Source organism: Candoia aspera, chromosome 3 (assembly GCF_035149785.1).
Source record: "Candoia aspera isolate rCanAsp1 chromosome 3, rCanAsp1.hap2, whole genome shotgun sequence".
In the NCBI taxonomy this organism is placed as follows: domain Eukaryota; kingdom Metazoa; phylum Chordata; class Lepidosauria; order Squamata; family Boidae; genus Candoia; species Candoia aspera.
The window spans coordinates 37,566,637-37,584,670 of NC_086155.1; the positions used below are offsets into that span (position 1 = coordinate 37,566,637).

General features: G+C 42.3%; 2 protein-coding genes across 3 annotated transcripts; one reads left to right on the plus strand and one right to left on the minus strand.

Annotated features, from left to right (window-relative positions):
- Window positions 1–953: 953 nt before the first annotated feature.
- On the plus strand, window positions 954–8,009 carry LOC134493119 (bcl-2-like protein 15). Of its 2 annotated transcripts, none has more exons than XM_063297409.1 (5): window positions 954–1,014; window positions 1,215–1,422; window positions 3,690–3,814; window positions 5,425–5,643; window positions 7,616–8,009. In XM_063297409.1, exons 2-5 carry the CDS (start codon window positions 1,281–1,283, stop codon window positions 7,646–7,648), a joined length of 519 nt encoding a protein of 172 aa, XP_063153479.1. In that variant the 5' UTR covers window positions 954–1,014; window positions 1,215–1,280; the 3' UTR covers window positions 7,649–8,009. The 2 variants fall into 2 exon arrangements, with proteins under 2 accessions (XP_063153479.1, XP_063153478.1); XM_063297408.1 differs by having other exon boundaries at window positions 985–1,023; window positions 1,225–1,422; window positions 7,616–8,008.
- Window positions 8,010–12,359: 4,350 nt separating this feature from the next.
- On the minus strand, window positions 12,360–13,973 carry LOC134494569 (endogenous retrovirus group 3 member 1 Env polyprotein-like). The gene has a single exon (XM_063299823.1). The coding sequence runs from the start codon at window positions 13,971–13,973 to the stop codon at window positions 12,360–12,362; it is 1,614 nt and encodes a 537-aa protein (XP_063155893.1).
- Window positions 13,974–18,034: the final 4,061 nt, after the last annotated feature.

The window sequence follows — 18,034 nt, forward strand, 5'->3', positions numbered from 1 at the left end:
ATAGGGTCTGAAAGACAGCTACCTTACTCTGCAACTGTATATACACATACCTGGGAGGAGGCTTAAGTGGGACTTAATTTCTGAGTAAACAAGCATAGAGAGCAAGTTTGGTATCGCAGTTAAGGCACCAGGCTAGGAACCAGGAGATCATGAGTTCTAGTCCTGCCTTAGGCACAAAACCAGCTGGGTGACTCTGGGCCAGTCACTCTCTCTCAGCCCTAGAAAGCAAGCAATGGCAAACCACTTCTGACAAACCTTGCCAAGAAGACTTCAGGGACTAGCCCAGGCAGTCACCAGGAGTCAAAAATTGACTCAAAGGCAGACACAGACAAGCATAGGATGACATGACTAGCGACACAGAAATACGAACACTAATTATGCACCATCTATTGTCCGCTGCAAAAGAAACTTTATGACAGAATATTCTGTTCTCAATATTTTTCCTTCATTTGCACTGTATTCAAATATATATCCTTAGACCTAAAAGGTCTCAAAGTTGAAAAGTGCAAGTAAGGCACAATATATCCACTAGTCTACTGGATTGGGTGGCCAACAAATTTAAATAAATAATAATAAATATCTAGAAGTTCAGGTAGATGGCAGCACTGAGCCTCGCTGATCTTTGAAAGCAATGCAGGGGAAGACCTGGTTAGAAGCTTGATGGGATAGTAGCTTACATGGATGGATTTGTAAAGTTGTTAGGGGTCAAGATCAAGTTGAAGGGAACTTTATACCTAGAAAACCCCACTTCAGTGTGAGGGAATGATTGATACTATAATATTACAAAACAAATGAGACTTACAGTATGCCTCTATGGTAACTGAAAGAACTGTTGAAAAAAATAGACAGCTGCTTAATTAGACATATTACTGCTATCACAGCCACATGAAAATACTTTGGAGTCCAAAGGTTATGAATACAATATCAAATAAATTCTACTTCCTTTTAGTCAACTGAGTATCCTGAATGGTGGTAGAGAACGCATCAGTGGACTTAATGGTCTGAACATTTCTAGTAAGTAATGTTTTTTTAGTTATCAAAGTTGACAGTATCTGAAAATGGATATAGTGTGGCTACCGATGTATCACAGAAAACATAAATAATTTTACTTTGTAAATTATGTTTCTGTTCTGAGGAGTAACTGCTGAATGTTATATGTTATGACCAGAAGGGAAGGAAGCTGCTGGAGACTTTTTATGTTCAATCTCTTCTAGGCATCAGAAGAAAAAACTGTTGGGAAAAATAAGACAGAAACTTGTGTTTGAAATACATACCCAAACATGAAGAACTCAATGACATTTGAAGAACAAACAGAACAAATTGTGGAAGCATTGTTTACTAGCCTTTGTGCTAAGAAAGTAGAGTCACAAGTAGCTGATCGATGCCTGGAGCTAAAGCCTAAACGTAAAAACACTTTTGAAGGTAAAAATACATTTTTTGTGACGTAGGAAATTTTCAGGAGGTGGGGGGAGTGGCTTGGTATTTCCCAAATTGTGAAGTCAGGACCAGCTGCTAAACCTTGCATGGAGTAAAAGAACTTTGCTACCATAGTCTGAAGTCTTTTTGTTAGAGACCAAAACCAGTTTCTTTAAGTCATAGTGCATAGACTAGTGGAAACCACTAATTTAAAGAATTTTAACCATTTGCCCTCCAACTAATCAACTGTATTTAAATAAATGTTTCCAAACTGAGATTTAAAAATGCTTTGCTTTTGAATTCTGAAACATATCTGTAATATCAAAAATCTCCACTGTAACTCATAATATTCCAAAACAGTTCAAAAATTGAAATGTTTTGTCTTAAATCTACTGTTTATTAATTAAAACATTAGTTGATTTAATGTGTACTAAAGTTTGACGATGTTGTTAATTCTGGTGCAGGAGCCACCATTTTCAGCAAGGGTATGTTTGCCTCAGCAGCATCAGCAGCCAGCATGACCATGGGTTGTGCTTTATGGGAAAAATGGGAGTTGCAGTCAAGTACTTATTTAAAACATCAAATTGTGACAGTTAGTTGGCCGTGGAACTTTAAGGAGGCAGGAAGCAGGACTTAAAACATAGACACCTGTAACAAAGTCAGTCCTTGAGTTTCCAAAATCCTAAACAGCCAGACTTCTGATTCAGTAGCAGTAAAGAGATATACAGATAAAGAATCAGTTCATGAATTACTCTCCTGGGTAATGGCTGCAAACAAGGACACATGTGGGTACTAGGACAATGGTGGTGTTTCCCATAGCCATTTGCAGATGTCACCATCAGTGAGGTAAGACATGAAAGTGAGAGGAAGCTGTCCCCAAATCCAATTGTAACATAAGACTTGGCCCCAAAATTGAAACTGAAACCAGATAGGTCAGTTTATTCTGTGTAATCACTTGTGAAATAATTACATGAGGGACTACAAATTCTGTCTCAGATATGTCAGTTGTGAAGCAGATAATTTATTCTGAGCATGCTGTGTGCCATTTTGAGGTTTACAACTATTACATACCAAGATGTCACATGTACAGTATATCTATTACTTTGATAACATCCATTGACTTTCCTCCACTGCTTTTATCTTCACAATTATGCAAGGTAGGCTAGTTGAGTGAGATTCATAGTTGAGTAGGAATTTGAACTTTTTATCTATCCCTGGGCTGAAATGTTTGCCATTGAATTGTAAAATCAACTCAATGGATCAAGTTCCTCACTTGGATCAAGTGTCTCAATTGGGATGCAGTAGAAAGATCAACAAATTGACAACTGCCCAAAGCTTGATGCCATTTCAATCTGGAGAAACGTTTTCATACAGAAAACAGTAGTGCTTTGTATATACATGGCCATTTTGGACAGATGACATTAATGTATTTAATATGCTAGGTATTGATGAGGCTACCATTTTCAGCCTAAAATTGGGAGCAGTGTTGGTTTTTGCTTTAATCACAAAATAGTTGTATAAGCCTCACACTGGTTTAATACACCTCTTTCAAATCTGAAATAACTTCAAAAAACTAAAAGCACACTAATGAAGACAGAACAGGCTGCAAATGGTAGCCTCCAACAACTCCAGTGATATCACTGTGTATTGGCCATGCCAAGTCCTGCCCAACGCCAACTCCAATGAGGAAAAAGTGCATACATCTGCCACTGAAGCCACAGAAACATCTGAAGAAAAAGGCATTATAAGAGGAGAGGTAATAGAGCCTCCTTTAAAATGTAAATTTTCCTGGCAAAATGTAAAACCAAGATGTGATGAAAGTAAATGGATGACTGCAGTTTGAACTAGAATTTCCAAACTATCTGGGCCTTATTTTTAGACTGATGTTTGGGAAGACTGTGTGCAGGAATGAATGATAGTGCCCCAGTGGATTCTTTCTCCCCTCTGATAGAGTTTTAAAGCAATGATCTTACTGCCATCTACCTTCTTTATCTGCCACACTAGCTCTGGTACCTTTCTCCCGCTGTCTTTCTGCAGATGTTTCCCTTTTTCAGCTCTTTGTTCTCTGAGATAGAAAACGTTGTAGTACTGTACTCTTTAAATAGGCAAATTTAAATTCCCTTTACCTAAATTTAAAATGCAGATAAATGTTATATGGGACATGACAAAAGGGTTAGAATTGAAATGGAATTGAAATTGAATTACTGTAGAATATTTTTGTATGTTCAGAGACAGAAACCGTGAATCTGTATTGCCTTTCTTTTAACCAACAGTTGATTCTGAAAACAGTTTTGATCCAGTTGATATTGCCAAGAAACTGCGATACCTAGGAGATCAGTATAATGCTGAGTTGGAGGGCCCTGCACAGGCAATTATTACAGAGGAAAGCAAAGCAAAGGTAATTACCTTCCTAAGCATTCTGGTCAAAACACTTTTAGTTTTAGTTTATCATTAACTAATAGAAATCAGCTATGGAGATGGGATAAATTATGCCAGAATACTTTTCTGCTGCCTCACAGATGGGAGCAAAGCACTTCATCTGGCTGCTTTGATCTGCCCTAGTTTGATTTTTTTTTTTAATGCTTGTTTCTTATCTATTCTCTGTTACACTTTCAGGAGCAGTCTGGTAATAATACCTATGTGGGATCTATTTAGAGCAACAGATTAATATAGCAAACAATAGTTAATTATAAGGTTGAAAGCACTGGAATTGCCACTTATACACCTGTTCTTTCATCTGATTTCTTTCAATTCTTACAAGAATTCACTGGGTCTTTTTCATCAAAGGTAATCAGTTATTGCCCTGTTTGGGGCACCAATAGAAAAGATTTTATAGTATCTTAAGCATTAACTGATTTCTTTATCCATGATGGTTGAACTTTGTGTTGCTACTGCCTAGTGAGTAGCTTTAGTCAGGATGAATCATGATGGTCTCTCCAAATTTTTGAAAAAAAAAAAAAAAACCAAGGCAAGAAGTCAAATGGTTCAAGTCCAAAACCAGGGGGGCACTCTTCCAGTGATGTCAGTAAACAAAAACATGGTCAAGATCCAACCCAGGGAATCAAACAGAGAATTTGGTATCAGAAATCAAGGTTGAGGGTACAGTAACAATGTGAGGTGAATTCCAAGGAAAGCCTGAATTTTCCAGAAAGAGAAGGTTTGGAATCATGGCACAAAAAAGGCTATTTTTTATTTTATTTTTTTATTTTTATCCCACCTTTATTATTTTTATAAATAACTCAAGGCGGCGAACATACCTAATACTCCTTCCTCCTCCTATTTGCCCCACAATGACAACCCTGTGAGGTGAGTTGGGCCTAGAGAGTTACTGGCCCAAGGTCACCCAGCCAGCTTTCATGCCTAAGACAGGACTAGAACTCACAGCCTCCTAATTTCTAGCCCAGCACCTTAACACTAGACCAGACTAGAATTATGGAAATTGTTCTAGTGATTGACTGTTATGAGGCAGGATTTTGATGCTTCCACCCAAATACAGCTGATTCCAGAAGCAGAGGTACTAGAGGGCACCCGCTCATAAGAAGACTGTGTTCCAAGGTAGCCTTTTTTAAACAATCTGGCACGCTTTCATATCTCTGGCTTTCAGTGTAATGCTGTTGATTGTCTTGGAGACTCTGCCTTTGTGTTAGGGTCTGACTCCAGAATCGAAGTGTGGATGATGATTCCACCAAGATCTCATGTTAAGCGTTGACATCATTATATCTTATTTGCTTGTCTCTTCATCCAGCTCTTGATCTTCATCTTTCTTCTCAGAAGGGACTGGTCTGAGGGATCATGAAACCTAGATTATTCTAAGCTTTAATTGAAGTACTTTAAGCACTATGACTGTCAAACAAGGTAGAACACAAGGTAGAACAAAATAGATCTTTGATCCTATTGATAATGTTTTTCTTAAAGTTTCAGGTGTACCAGAGCTGTTCCTGTCATAAATACTGTACCTGTTGCCTTATATTAGTTGTATTTTTTGAAATATTCACTCTATGTTTGCAGCTAAAGAAATTCAGAGAACTGACAGAATCTCTCAGCAGGACTTGGAGCAGTCATACTCCTGGGCTGGAGTATGAAAGAGCTTTCCTAGCTGTTGCTGTGAAGTTGTTTGAGTACTTTATAAGGAAAACTGCTGGGTATCCAGGCCAGATAAACCTACTTACAGATACAATCAACACAAATGCTGAAGTGAGAGGCTATATTGATAGGCAAGGTGGTTGGGTAAGTTAAGTTAATGTTTAATTGTGACTTAGCACTTGGGTAGACTGTGTTCAAAGGCCAACCTCCAGAAGCTCATAAAAATAGGAAAAAAACATTAACTAGTAGAAAAACATGAACTACTATTCCATTAATTCCAGTGAACAAAATCATTAAATGATTTTGTTCACTGGAAATTCTGACTGTTGTAGTCCCAACTAATCTGGAGGCACCACATGGAAAACTTTGTGACCTATTTTATTTAAAAGATTTATTCCCTGGTTTTGTTGGAAGGAAATCTTACCAGGTCTGTTCCGAGCTGGGAAGGAAAGTTCTTAGGCAATTGCTTGAACAGAGATAATTTTATCTTCCAAGAGCATGTACAGAGTGTGCTGGTTGGAGATGGCCACACTTGTATTTTCCCCACAAGCCCTTTAAGTAGGAGAGCTTGGCTATTGTTATGTAAAGGTGTTGCCACCTTCTAGGAACTTCTGAGAAACGTGAAGTTTACCGGAGTTCAGATAGGAGGTGCTTTGTGGTCAGGCCTCCTGCTGTTCCCTGCGGGGCTGTGGCTTTGTCTACTAGCCTGGACTGTTCATTTTGGAAGGAATCTTTTATTTGATTATGGAGATCTGTTTGGCTATTCACCTGAATGGGATCTGCTAAATTCTGTGATTGAGTGGCCTTTTGTTTTCCAAGGTTTTTGATTAAATCTGAATGGAATCCTTTGTCTAAACAGTTGGGCTTCCTTTTACATTTTAATCCCTTTTGCACTGAACCTGTTCTATTTTGTGACTTTTGACCTTTTACCTTGCTCAAGGGGAAAGCAATATTGGGGGAAGCAGTGTTTTAAACCTTTTGCTTAGACAAAAATGGCCAGTGTACTTCTGCCTCACAATGCGTAATTTTTAAACTCATATCCCGAGAGTTTTATCTCTGGAAAATTTGGGTGGAGAGGCAGGCAAAGATTTTGAATCTGTATAATATTTTGAAGGAAGATCCTCCTAGTTTAGATTCAGAAGCCTATGCAAACTGGACAGCCAGTGACCTGAAACTCCAAGGTCTAATCATGAATTCCTTAGATGGATCAATGTTGCTACAGATCCAGCACAGAGAAACTGCAAAAGGAATGATGGAGGAATTGTTTAAACTCTTTGGGGAAGGAGGAGATTCCCAAGTTGTTAATTTGGTGAGAGAGTTATCAAATGTAAAACTGCATCCAAATGCAGACATTGATGAACATATTTCCAAAGTTCAGTCATTACTGCACAAACTTGCTTGTAATGATGAGACTCTGGATAATAGAATTCAAGTTGGATTTCTATTAGGCTCTCTCCCTCAGAGTTATTCAAGCTTTGCTGCCAATTATAGGGGATCAAAACAACCCCTATCAGACTTAATTCAAGAATTGAAGTCTGAACATAACAGGCAAGCCTTCTATAGAAATTCCAAGCAGACCCATCATGAGGCAGGCTATTTTACAAAGCCTCAGGGCAAAAAGGTTTAAAAATCACTTCAAAAAAATGGTGGTCTGAGAGAGAAGGGGGGTTGCCTCGAACCCTTCTAACAGTTTTAACTGAAATATTTTTAAGCATAAAACAATTTGTACTAATGCAAAATAATCCACTCCTTTCTCACATGCACATTGGTGCAAATTCCTTTGTTTCCTGATTAATGGATAACACTAATCTGCAATCCTAAAACAACTAGCAGAAAGACCTGATTGCTGATGACAGGAAAGGACAAGGCAAGCTCCTTCTATATTTAATGGATGAGATCATATCCCCATCTTGTGCATGATGTTCCCTCTGAGTGTAAAGTATGGGGGCAGATACACTGGCATGCACTGATGTCATCTTATTCAGGTCTGAAGGTCCCCAAAAGCCCAATGCATTTCTCAACAATGGACTGAGTATCTTTACCATATACTTTTGAGGTAGGTTATTTGTTGCTTCTTCCTCACTTTTCTGATTGCCAGTATTTTTTTTTCTTTCAGAGTAATCTTGGAAGAGGGCTAAATAACCCATAGTTTCTTGCTTCCAGTATACAGTAAGAAACCCATCTGCTAGTTTGGAGGAAATAGAGCTGGAGAGTTGTTTCAAACCAGGAAATGGAACTGCACATGAGTTGGAAAAAACTATATGCAACCCTGTAAAGAAACAAAATAAATATAATTGATTTAAAAAGAAAATCATGATGGCTTGATGGTCATTGCAATTAGATTGTTGGTCACAGGAATTTCACAGATAATTCCTGCAGCCACAGTTCCATACAACACACTCCAATGTACAGTGCCTTGCTTTAGTAGATAGTCGATTGCTTGGTCCTAGTTATTAATATATTCCTGTTTCAGATACAGGGGAAATGTCCAGATCTCAAACTGACTGGGGCAGTGCTTCCCTTTCAGTTTCCTCATTTGATGTCAGCTCCCTATATGAAAAAATTTGCAGAAGTAAAATATCTCAGGAAAAATATTGCAAAGCTTGTTGGAAAGTATTAAATAACCATATCGGCATTTGAAGATGATAGTTAGGAATACTTTTTAAAAAGTCTATGGATGCTCATATTCTGATTAAACTTGGGGGGAGGAATGGGAATTTCCCCATTAGTTAAATTGGCTTAGTGTCATTCCTACCCCCACCCCCACCCCCTGTAAAGTTACAGAGAATATGGAGGCTTCTAGGTAAACATTCCTAATATGACCAATCAAAATAAATAGTTCAAACTTCTTTCCTTAAAATCAAGTGTTATGAAAATATGGGATATTAAAATTCAAAATTGTGTGTTGTTGTTGTTGTTTATTCGTTTAGTCGCTTCCGACTCTTCGTGACTTCACGGACCAGCCCACGCCAGAGCTTCCTGTCGGTCGTCAACACCCCCAGCTCCCCCAGGGACGAGTCCGTCACCTCTAGAATATCATCCATCCATCTTGCCCTTGGTCGGCCCCTCTTCCTTTTGCCTTCCACTCTCCCTAGCATCAGCATCTTCTCCAGGGTGTCCTGTCTTCTCATTATGTGGCCAAAGTATTTCAGTTTTGCCTTTAATATCATTCCCTCAAGTGAGCAGTCTGGCTTTATTTCCTGGAGGATGGACTGGTTGGATCTTCTTGCAGTCCAAGGCACTCTCAGAATTTTCCTCCAACACCACAGTTCAAAAGCATCGATCTTCCTTCGCTCAGCCTTCCTTATGGTCCAGCTCTCGCAGCCATATGTTACTACAGGGAACACCATTGCTTTAACTATGCGGGCCTTTGTTGTCAGTGTGATGTCTCTGCTCTTAACTATTTTATCGAGATTTGTCATTGCTCTTCTTCCAAGGATTAAGCGTCTTCTGATTTCCTGACTGCAGTCAGCATCTGCAGTAATCTTTGCACCTAGGAATACAAAGTCTTTCACTGCTTCTACATTTTCTCCCTCTATTTGCCAGTTATCAATCAAGCTGGTTGCCATAATCTTGGTTTTTTTGAGGTTTAGCTGCAAACCAGCTTTTGCACTTTCTTCTTTCACCTTCATCATAAGGCTCCTCAGTTCCTCTTCACTTTCAGCCATCAAAGTGGTATCATCTGCATATCTGAGATTGTTAATGTTTCTTCCAGAGATTTTAACTCCAGCCTTGGATTCCTCAAGGCCAGCTTGTCGCATGATGTGTTCTGCATACAAGTTGAATAGGTAGGGTGAGAGTATACAGCCCTGCCGTACTCCTTTCCCAATCTTCAAAATTGTGTAATATATGTCATATCTGGAAACTTATCTCATTTGAACCTAATGACAATGTTTTCCCCTCAATTTATTACTCTGATATGATCTATATTGCTCATGTGTAATATATACCTGTAACAAGGTATAATTGAATTAGAAATTTGAATTGTTTAAGGGTAACTGGCATAAAGGGTTTTGCCTTATTGACAGTCCTTCCTTATTTAATAAATATGGTGAGAGTGGCTGTTCCCTTCTTGCTTTAAAATCTTTGTTCCTGAGCAATTTCTACTTTCATATGTCAAATCTTGTTCAACCTAGCATCCTCCAAATGTGTTAAATTATACTTCTCATCACTCCAAGCTAGCAGAGCTTCAGCTTGGGAAATGTTGCGTTGGATTATAATGATTCTGTTTAAAGTAGAAATTCTTGACTAAAATGAAAGAAACTCAACTATTTTGTAGACGTGTTTAAAGGAATCAGAATAAAAGAAACAATGAAAATAACTAAGATTAACTTCTGTAGATTTCTCCATGAATTCCAGTTCCTCAGACAAAGGAGAGAAAGAAAATGTAGAATCATAGTCTTGAAAAGAGTCATTGAGGCCATCAAATCCAACTACTTGCTCAGTCCAAGAATCCAAATGAAAGATTCCCTGACACATGACTCTCTAGCCAGTAAGGGGGAGCCCACATCTTTAGGTAACTGGTTCCCCTGCCAAACTATTCTTACTGTTTGGAGGGTTTTTATCTGAACCTGCCTGCCTGTTACACTCTAGGATGAGAGATGATGTGATTTCTTTGTCAGTATTTGAAAAATAACCATCATAGCTTCCCAAAATCTTCTCTACTCAAGACTGAGCATCATCAGTTTCCTCAATTTCTTTTCAACGGGCTTAGTTTCTAACCTCCTTATTATCCTCACAGCCCTTCTCTGAACCTGTTCCAATTTGTCTGAATGGACACCACAGTTACAACACTTCCTTAAAATGTGGTGCTCAGAATATGCAGAATAAAGTGAAACTATTATTTCCCATTCTCTGGAAACTGTACTTCTGTAGAAACAGGTTACATTTTCATCTGCCATTTGCAGCTACAACACACTGCTGACTCATATTCTGTTTGAGGTCACCTACTGTTCCAAGATTTTTTACACAAACATTATTAGAAGCCAAGTTGTGAACATTTTTGTGAACATTTTTTTATCCCGTCTTTTTTTTTAATAAACAACTCAAGGCAGGGAACATAACCTAATATGCCTTCCTCCTCTTATTTTCCCCACAACAACAACCCTGTGAGGTGGGTTGGGCTGAGAGAGAGTGACTGGCCCAAAGTCACCCAGCCGGCAAGTATCTCCCAACCTATACTTCTGCATTTGATTTTTGTTTCCTAAATGAACAACTTTGCATTTAGACTTTTCTCTGTTACTTCATTTCTTGAACCTGTCAAGATTGTTTTAAATTTTTATCACCTAGAGTATTAAGTATTCCACCCACTTTTGTGTCATCTGCAAAATTGATAAACAATAACTCATCTCTTAATATAAGTTATTATTTTTTAAATAATGAGTTCAGAACTAAGTGATATGGAACTCTATTGATTCTTCTAAGAAGGAATGATGGGCCTAAGGTTACCCTGTTGACTTTTGTTCCTAAGGGAGGACTGGAACCTTGATCTCCCCGCTCCCAGTCCAACACCTTAACCACTACACCATACTGTAGTGCTTACTCATGGTTGACATATGCAATTTAATTCAATAGTGAGGAAAGACCCATCATTTTTCATCTGTGGGGTGAAGGCAGCCCTGTTCGCCTAGGTTGGTCCCCACTAGATGTGCTGAGAGTTCAGATGCCAGAAATCACAGCTAGAACTGACCTTCAATGTCAAATGAAAGAAGGCTCAGCTAAAAGATCATGTAATTTTAACTATTTTTCCTCGCAATGATAACACTATCAGATGAGTGGGGCTGAGAAATAGTGACTGGCCCAAAGTTACCCAGTAAGCTTTAGTCACCAAATGTGGACTAGAACCTGGATTTCTCCACTTCTAGTCCAGCAACCTAACCAGTACACTACTGGTTGAAAGGAAAACCAAATTCTATTGTAAGGTTCTGGCAAACCCTAAACTAAACCTGAGACTCTCAACACCGGAAATAGAGACTCCAGGCAGAGGCTTCAGAAAACTAACAGCTCTTTATTTGGCCAAGTAAAGCAGCCGGGTGGGCAATTCCAATGGCACAGGCAGCAATGTGCTCAGAGGAAGCCACACCCAGAGACAAAGGCCTTTAGCCTTTATACATCCTTCATACAACAGCCTACATTTGAATAAACCAATCGCCTGGGGTCAACACCGGACATTACCCTGTATGGGCAACTTATACATTTCATAGCTCCCGGTACATTTCATTGCCTCCGGTGCACCTCACCACCTCCGGTGCTTCCCCCCCACTTCCTCGCACAAGGCACTAGCAAATGCGAGGCAGCAGCCATTAAGCCAACTGTCTTCCCTTCATTCCTCCCTTTTGTTATAGGACAGTATGCTTACTGTCATCTGTTAAGCAGGGAGGTATATTGTTTTGGAACGGGTTGCAAGGTCATCACCTTGGCTGGTTTAACTGGGTTTGAAGATGAGGCGATGACTATCATTCCCGAGATGGTGGATGTGACCATTCTCTGAATTAAAGGGATAAGACAGGGGAGAAACAACAGACCTCCTATAGCCAAGAGGACAAGAAAACCAATCTTTTTCCAGTCAGTGAAAATTCCCGAAAACCATTCAGACATTCCAGTGTCGAGAACGCCAGTCCATGTCTGAACGGGGACATGGGCTAGTTTTCTCATTCTGAGTGTAATCTCTTCAATGGCCTTTCCATCATCTCCTATCTCAAGGCAGCAGTTAGTCAGATTAAATTTTCCACAAACTCCTCCTTCCTTGGCTAAAAGATAATCAAGAGCCAGGCGGTTTTGATAAATGGCAGTCTTGAATTGTGTATTGCGTTTAGCAAGCAAATTCAAGGCAAGCGAAGTTTCATTTGTCAAAATTTCAACTACTGCCTGGAGCCTACTCCCTGCTTCACTGAGTTCAGCATATAAATAGGGGTTCGGTATCCCCAAGAACCATCTTCTGCCCATGTAGCGGGACCATACACCTGAATGATTCTCTCAGGGGGCCACTCTGCGTCTTTCCAGTTTCCAATCTTAAATGATGGCAGGTCTCTTTTAGATCTTGGGCCTATATCATCATAAACTGGGATTCCCAATTTTTCTCCACTCTTAATGGGTAGGAGGAAAAAACTAGGTTTGATAGTTCCAAGGACACAGGGTCCTCCCCAAGAAGGAGGAAGGACAACATATGCCCTTTTACCACAAATCCAATAAAGACCATCAGGTGCTGTCCAGGCAATGGATGTATCGTTAAGATGGGTCCATAGGGTAGACAAATTAGCGTTTGAAAAGGGATTATTAGGTTGAGTCAGATTCGTATTGCTCCACCAGTTAATGTGGGTATAATTTGTTTGGAGCATGTTTTCACATCTTAGATCTCCTAAGGTTATATTATAATGTGCAATGGAAGTATCCCTGCTAAAGCAAATATGCCCGATAATGGAAGTGGACAGAGCCCAAACATTGGGTCTATTAGGGGTAGACCAGGTAAGATTTACCAAGGAGGAGAGGTTCATTTCCCTGGCTTCCCAGGGCCATTGCTCTCCCATATTGATACCTCCACACACAAAGCAGTTAGTGACATTAAGGGATTCAGCAATCCTCTCTGCAAGGTCAATAAACAATTTTTTGGCAACATGTGGAATTTCTATTTCTGTCCCCATTTCTTCATAAAATGAATAAAACGCTTTTTCCTCTTTGGCCTTCAAGTTCTCTCTCGTGGTACGGACAACTATCTGCCCATAAGGATCTCGGGAGGAACCATCTACTCCTATACCTATATTCCATGTGCAAGAGGGAGGATCAAGAAAGGAAAGGCATAAGTGTGTACATGTATATTCCTTGCAATTAGACGTGGTAATCCCCCTGCTCATATTAAACCAGGGCTTTCCATCTACAGGGGGTCCAGGAACCAGTTTGTTTTGGCGCCAAGTGTACCAATAGACATATGCTCCATTGCTGTGCGGCCCTTTATGGTCTAATTCGTAGTCCTTTGCGTTTTCCCATAGGTACCTTTGTTGGGGGATATACGACTGCTGCCACCCCAGGTCCCCACACCGAATCCCATTATTTCCCTGTGGGCCTTGGCCCTGATCAATAGCTTTGCAGGTGTCAAAACAAACCTGTATGTCTCTGGGGCCTCCCTCGTAGGTGGGGTTTGATGCCAAGGGGGCACTGAGGAGGGGTCTCCCTTTAGTGTTGAGGCCCTTGTAGGCATATATGTAGGCATGCAAGATGTATTTGACACCAGAGGGCTGATAACAAGTGACCTTGTCAAAGGTGGTGCAAACAAAGTACCTAGTTTCATTGTGCACACAGGTGGTGATGTTCCCGCTGCATTTGTACAATGTGTGATACACCAGGGTGCGGATGGTAACGTGTCCCTGGTGGGTGGAAACTACGCACTTGTCACATGACTGGGGTGGTGTACAGTGAACTGTCTCTGGGGTCAAAAGGATCAAAACAAGTGGTAGGACCAAAATAGAGATCAGAGCCATCTTCACCTTCCCCACAGAAAAACCTGGGATAGCAGTAACACAACACTGCAATTCTCAAAGTTACCAAAGAGATGAGGCCGACAACTTCAAGTTGAGTCCAGTCTATCTGGAGGGAATAGATCTTTTGGAGATGCAGTTGTCCTGTTGAACTTGACTTTTAGGCTGTCCAGTTGTGTAGCTTGCCAATGTTCAGAGGGTGGTGGTACCTTCTTGATCCTGGTGCCATGAACCCACACCTTGATTCCTTCAACCTTCACTGCAGTAGGGGTGCTGAGGAGAACTTGGCGAGGTTGGGACCACTTTGGATCAGTACTGGAAGGCAACAGTTCCTTGACTCGAACCTACTCTCCTGATTGGGCAAGCGGTGGTTGTTCAGAAACTGGTGGCAAAGTAGCTCGTGCCTGGTCGGAAATGGAGGACAAAACCTGTGCCAGGTTATGCAAATACTGAGTCACATTCTTTTTTCCCTCATCAACATTCTTGGTCTTGTGTGCAACAAAAGGTCTACCATACAACATTTCAAAGGGAGACAATGCAAGAGTTCCTCTAGGTTGGGCCCGAACTCGGGTCAAAGCAAGGGGGAGAACCTTAGGCCAGTGGAGTCCTGTCTCCTGACACAACTTGGCCACTTGGGTTTCTAATGTGCGATTCATATGTTCCACCTTAGCGGAGGCTTGGGGCCTATAACTGGAATGTAAATGCCATGGGATTCCCAAGAATCTACTCACATTCTGGGTCACCTGTGAGGTAAAATGCGGGCCATTATCAGATTCCAATCCCAAAGGCATACTGAACCTTGGGATAATGAGATCGATCAGGGTCTGGACCACTTCTTTTGCCTTTTGGGTTGTGGTCGGAATTGCTTCTGGCCATCCGGTATACAAGTCAATGAAAACCAACAGATTAGTCTTAGCACCTCTCTTTGGCATCTCAGTGAAGTCCACCTGCCAAGCTTCTCCCAGGTAGCGGGCCACCCTGAGATGTCCAGGGGGAATAGCCTTTCCTCCCCTGGGGTTGTGGCGTTGGCAAACCTCACAAGAAGGCAGAACTTGTTTACACATTTTCCTGAGGTGTGGGTTACTGTATCTCTCCTGGAGCCATTTCAGGAGAGGCCTCAGGCCTGAATGGGTGGCCTGATGAGTTCGGACCACAACCTTCCACAAAAGTTGTGCAGGAAGTTGGACTCTTCCCTTAACCACCCACCACCCAGATTCCCACTTCCCCTAGGGGTGCAGAGAATCTCTTTGGTCATACAAGGGTGGCATGGAGTCGGTGGGGTCAAAAGGAATGAGGGCCATGGCAGGGACAGGCTTGGATGCTCCCAACACAGCGGCTTGCCTGGCCCAGTGGTCGGCATCTCGGTTTCCCCTAGAGATTTCGCTGGAGTCAGTTTGGTGGCCATGGCAATGGACTATAGCAAGGGCCTTAGGGAGATGCAGGACCTCCGTAAGTTCCTCCAACAGGGGTTTCATCTTTAGGGTCTTTCCATTGGCTCCCAAGAAACCCCTAGCTTTCCAAAGGGCAGCTAAAAAGGCATATCAGCTGTCTGTAAAGATGTTGGCTCTTAATCCTTTGGCCAAATGGCAAGCCTGGATCAAGGCCCTGAGTTCAGCAGCCTGGGCTGAAAGGTGGGAAGGCAATCTTTCCATGTACAGGGGACTATCCTCTATAATGACAGCAAAGCCAGTGTATTGCTTGCCATCTTTAACAAAGGAGGATCCATCTGTCCAGAGCTGGAGGTCAAAATCATTGAATGGCTCAGCCTTAAGATCTGGTCTCACCCCTGTGACTGTTTCCAAGATTTGGAGGCAATCGTGGGGTTCCTGCTTCCCCTGGAGGGGAATAGGCAGAAGTGTGGCAGGGTTAAGGCATTCACAGCGATGGAGCTGGACATTGTCTTGCTCCAAGATGAGACTAGCATATTTAGAAACTCGGCTGGTGGTGGCCCAAGCCGGTAGCTTCTGTTCCAACAAAGTCTGGACTGCGTGGGGGGCAAAAACAGTCAATGGGGCTCCTAGAATAATCTTCTGAGTTTCCTGAATCAACAGGGCGGTGGTGGCCATGACCCGAAGGCAGGAGGGTCAACCACTGACAACCGGGTCAAGGTTTTTGGGCAAGTAGGCCCTGGGCACCTTCTCAGGGCCCAATTTCTGCAAGAGGACGCCCAGCTCACATCCTTTCTGCTCGGTCAAAAATAGTTAAAACCCTCTGCTCTGGTCAAGGAGAGCCAAAGCGGCTGCCCTTCCCAGAGCTTCCTTTAAGGATGCCCAGGCCTGTTGGTGTTCCCCTGTCCATTCCCAGGCCATATTTTTCTGTGTGAGTTGGTACAAAGGCTTGGCAATCAGGGAATACGTGGGAATCCACAGTCGGGCATACCCCGTTATTCCCAGAAATGACCTTAACTGTGTTTCATTGGTGGGTGCCTTAAGAGCCTCAATTGCCTTGAGTCTACTGGCATGGAGAAGGCACTTCCCTTCTCTCAAAACATAGCCCAAATACTGGACTTCTTGTCGGGCCCACTGGACCTTCTTCCGAGACACAGTGTAGCCTTTCATCGCAAGGTGGTTGAGAAAGGCAACTGAGGACTCCTCAGTGTCCTCCTGAGACTTTTCTGCTATTAAGAGGTCATCGACATACTGCAATAGAGTGACCTGTTTAGGGTCAAAATCTTCCAGGTCTCTGGCAAGGGTGGCCGCAAAGGCCTTTGGGCTGTTGCGGTAACCCTGGGGCAGCCTGGTCCAGGTGAGTTGGCCTCGCGAACCCGTTTCAGGGTCTTCCCATTCAAAGGCAAAACAAGGCTGACTTTCCTGAGCCAGTGAGATGCAGAAGAAAGCATCTTTTAGATCTATAATGGTGTACCAGACTTGATCACTGGACAGGGTGGTAAGAAGAGTGTAGGGGTTGGCGACCACTGGGTGCAACACCTGAATTGGGGCGTTGACCTCACGGAGGTCGTGGACAAATCGCCATGAGCCATCTGGCTTAGGGACCAGAAAAATGGGTGTTGACCAAGGGGACTGGATTGGTCGCAGGAGGCCATTTTTCAGAAAAATTTCTATTTGTGATTTGATACCTAGCCTCACCTCTCTCTTTATGGCATACTGACGGATTGAAATTGGCTGGGTCTGAGGTAACAGTTGAGCCTGTGTGGGATGGTATATAGGGCAAACCCTGGAGTTCCTGTATACCAAACTCGGGGATCAATTTCGTGGTCAAGTTGGATTGGAGCACATGGGATGTAATCCAAAAAACAAACATAGGCCTTTTCTGGGGGGACCAAGAGAGAGACTCCCTGGGGGGAGCAGTTTATCATAGCCCCCAATTTACCCAGGAGATCTCTTCCCAAAAGATTTAAGGGGCATTGGGGCAATAACAAGAAGGAATGTTCAACTTTGGGGCCCAGAGAGGATTGAACTGTTAGGGGTTGACTTTGGCAAGCACTCTCTTCCCTTCCTGCTATTCCCACAACCGGGGTTGTGTGGGATCCTAGGGCCAGGTTGGAGGGGTCCGTGAGGACACTATAGGTTGCTCCCATGTCCACCAGGAAGGGTTATGTTTTTCCCCCAATGTCCAAATCCACCAGAGGATTGGGGGTTACATGAAGTCCTCTGGAGCCCAGTCAATAAGTTTCAGGATAAAATTCAGGGGCATTCGCATTCATAAGGTTAGTGTGAAGCTGGGGTCGCTCTGGTTGAGGACTCCTAGGGGGCCTAGAGGAAAAAGACCTCCTTCCCTGCTGGTGTTGTACTTGAACTGGGCATTCATTCTTCCAATGTCCCATCTTCTTCCATCGAGCACACTGGTTTCTCTGGAGAGGGGTGCTTCTCCCAGCAGCTCCCCGATGCCTCACACCGTCCCTTTGGTTATGAGGCTGTAAGGCCAGTGCTAACAGGGAGGCCTGCTTTCTCATTTTCCTATCCTCCCTCTTCTCCTCCTCTTCCTCTCTTTGGGCGAATACAGTGAACGCTGTCTGGATCAGGGTTTCAAAATTTTGGGTGGTAGGGGCTTCTAATCTTTGTAACTTTCTCCTAATGTCAGGGGCACTTTGCCCTATGAATATC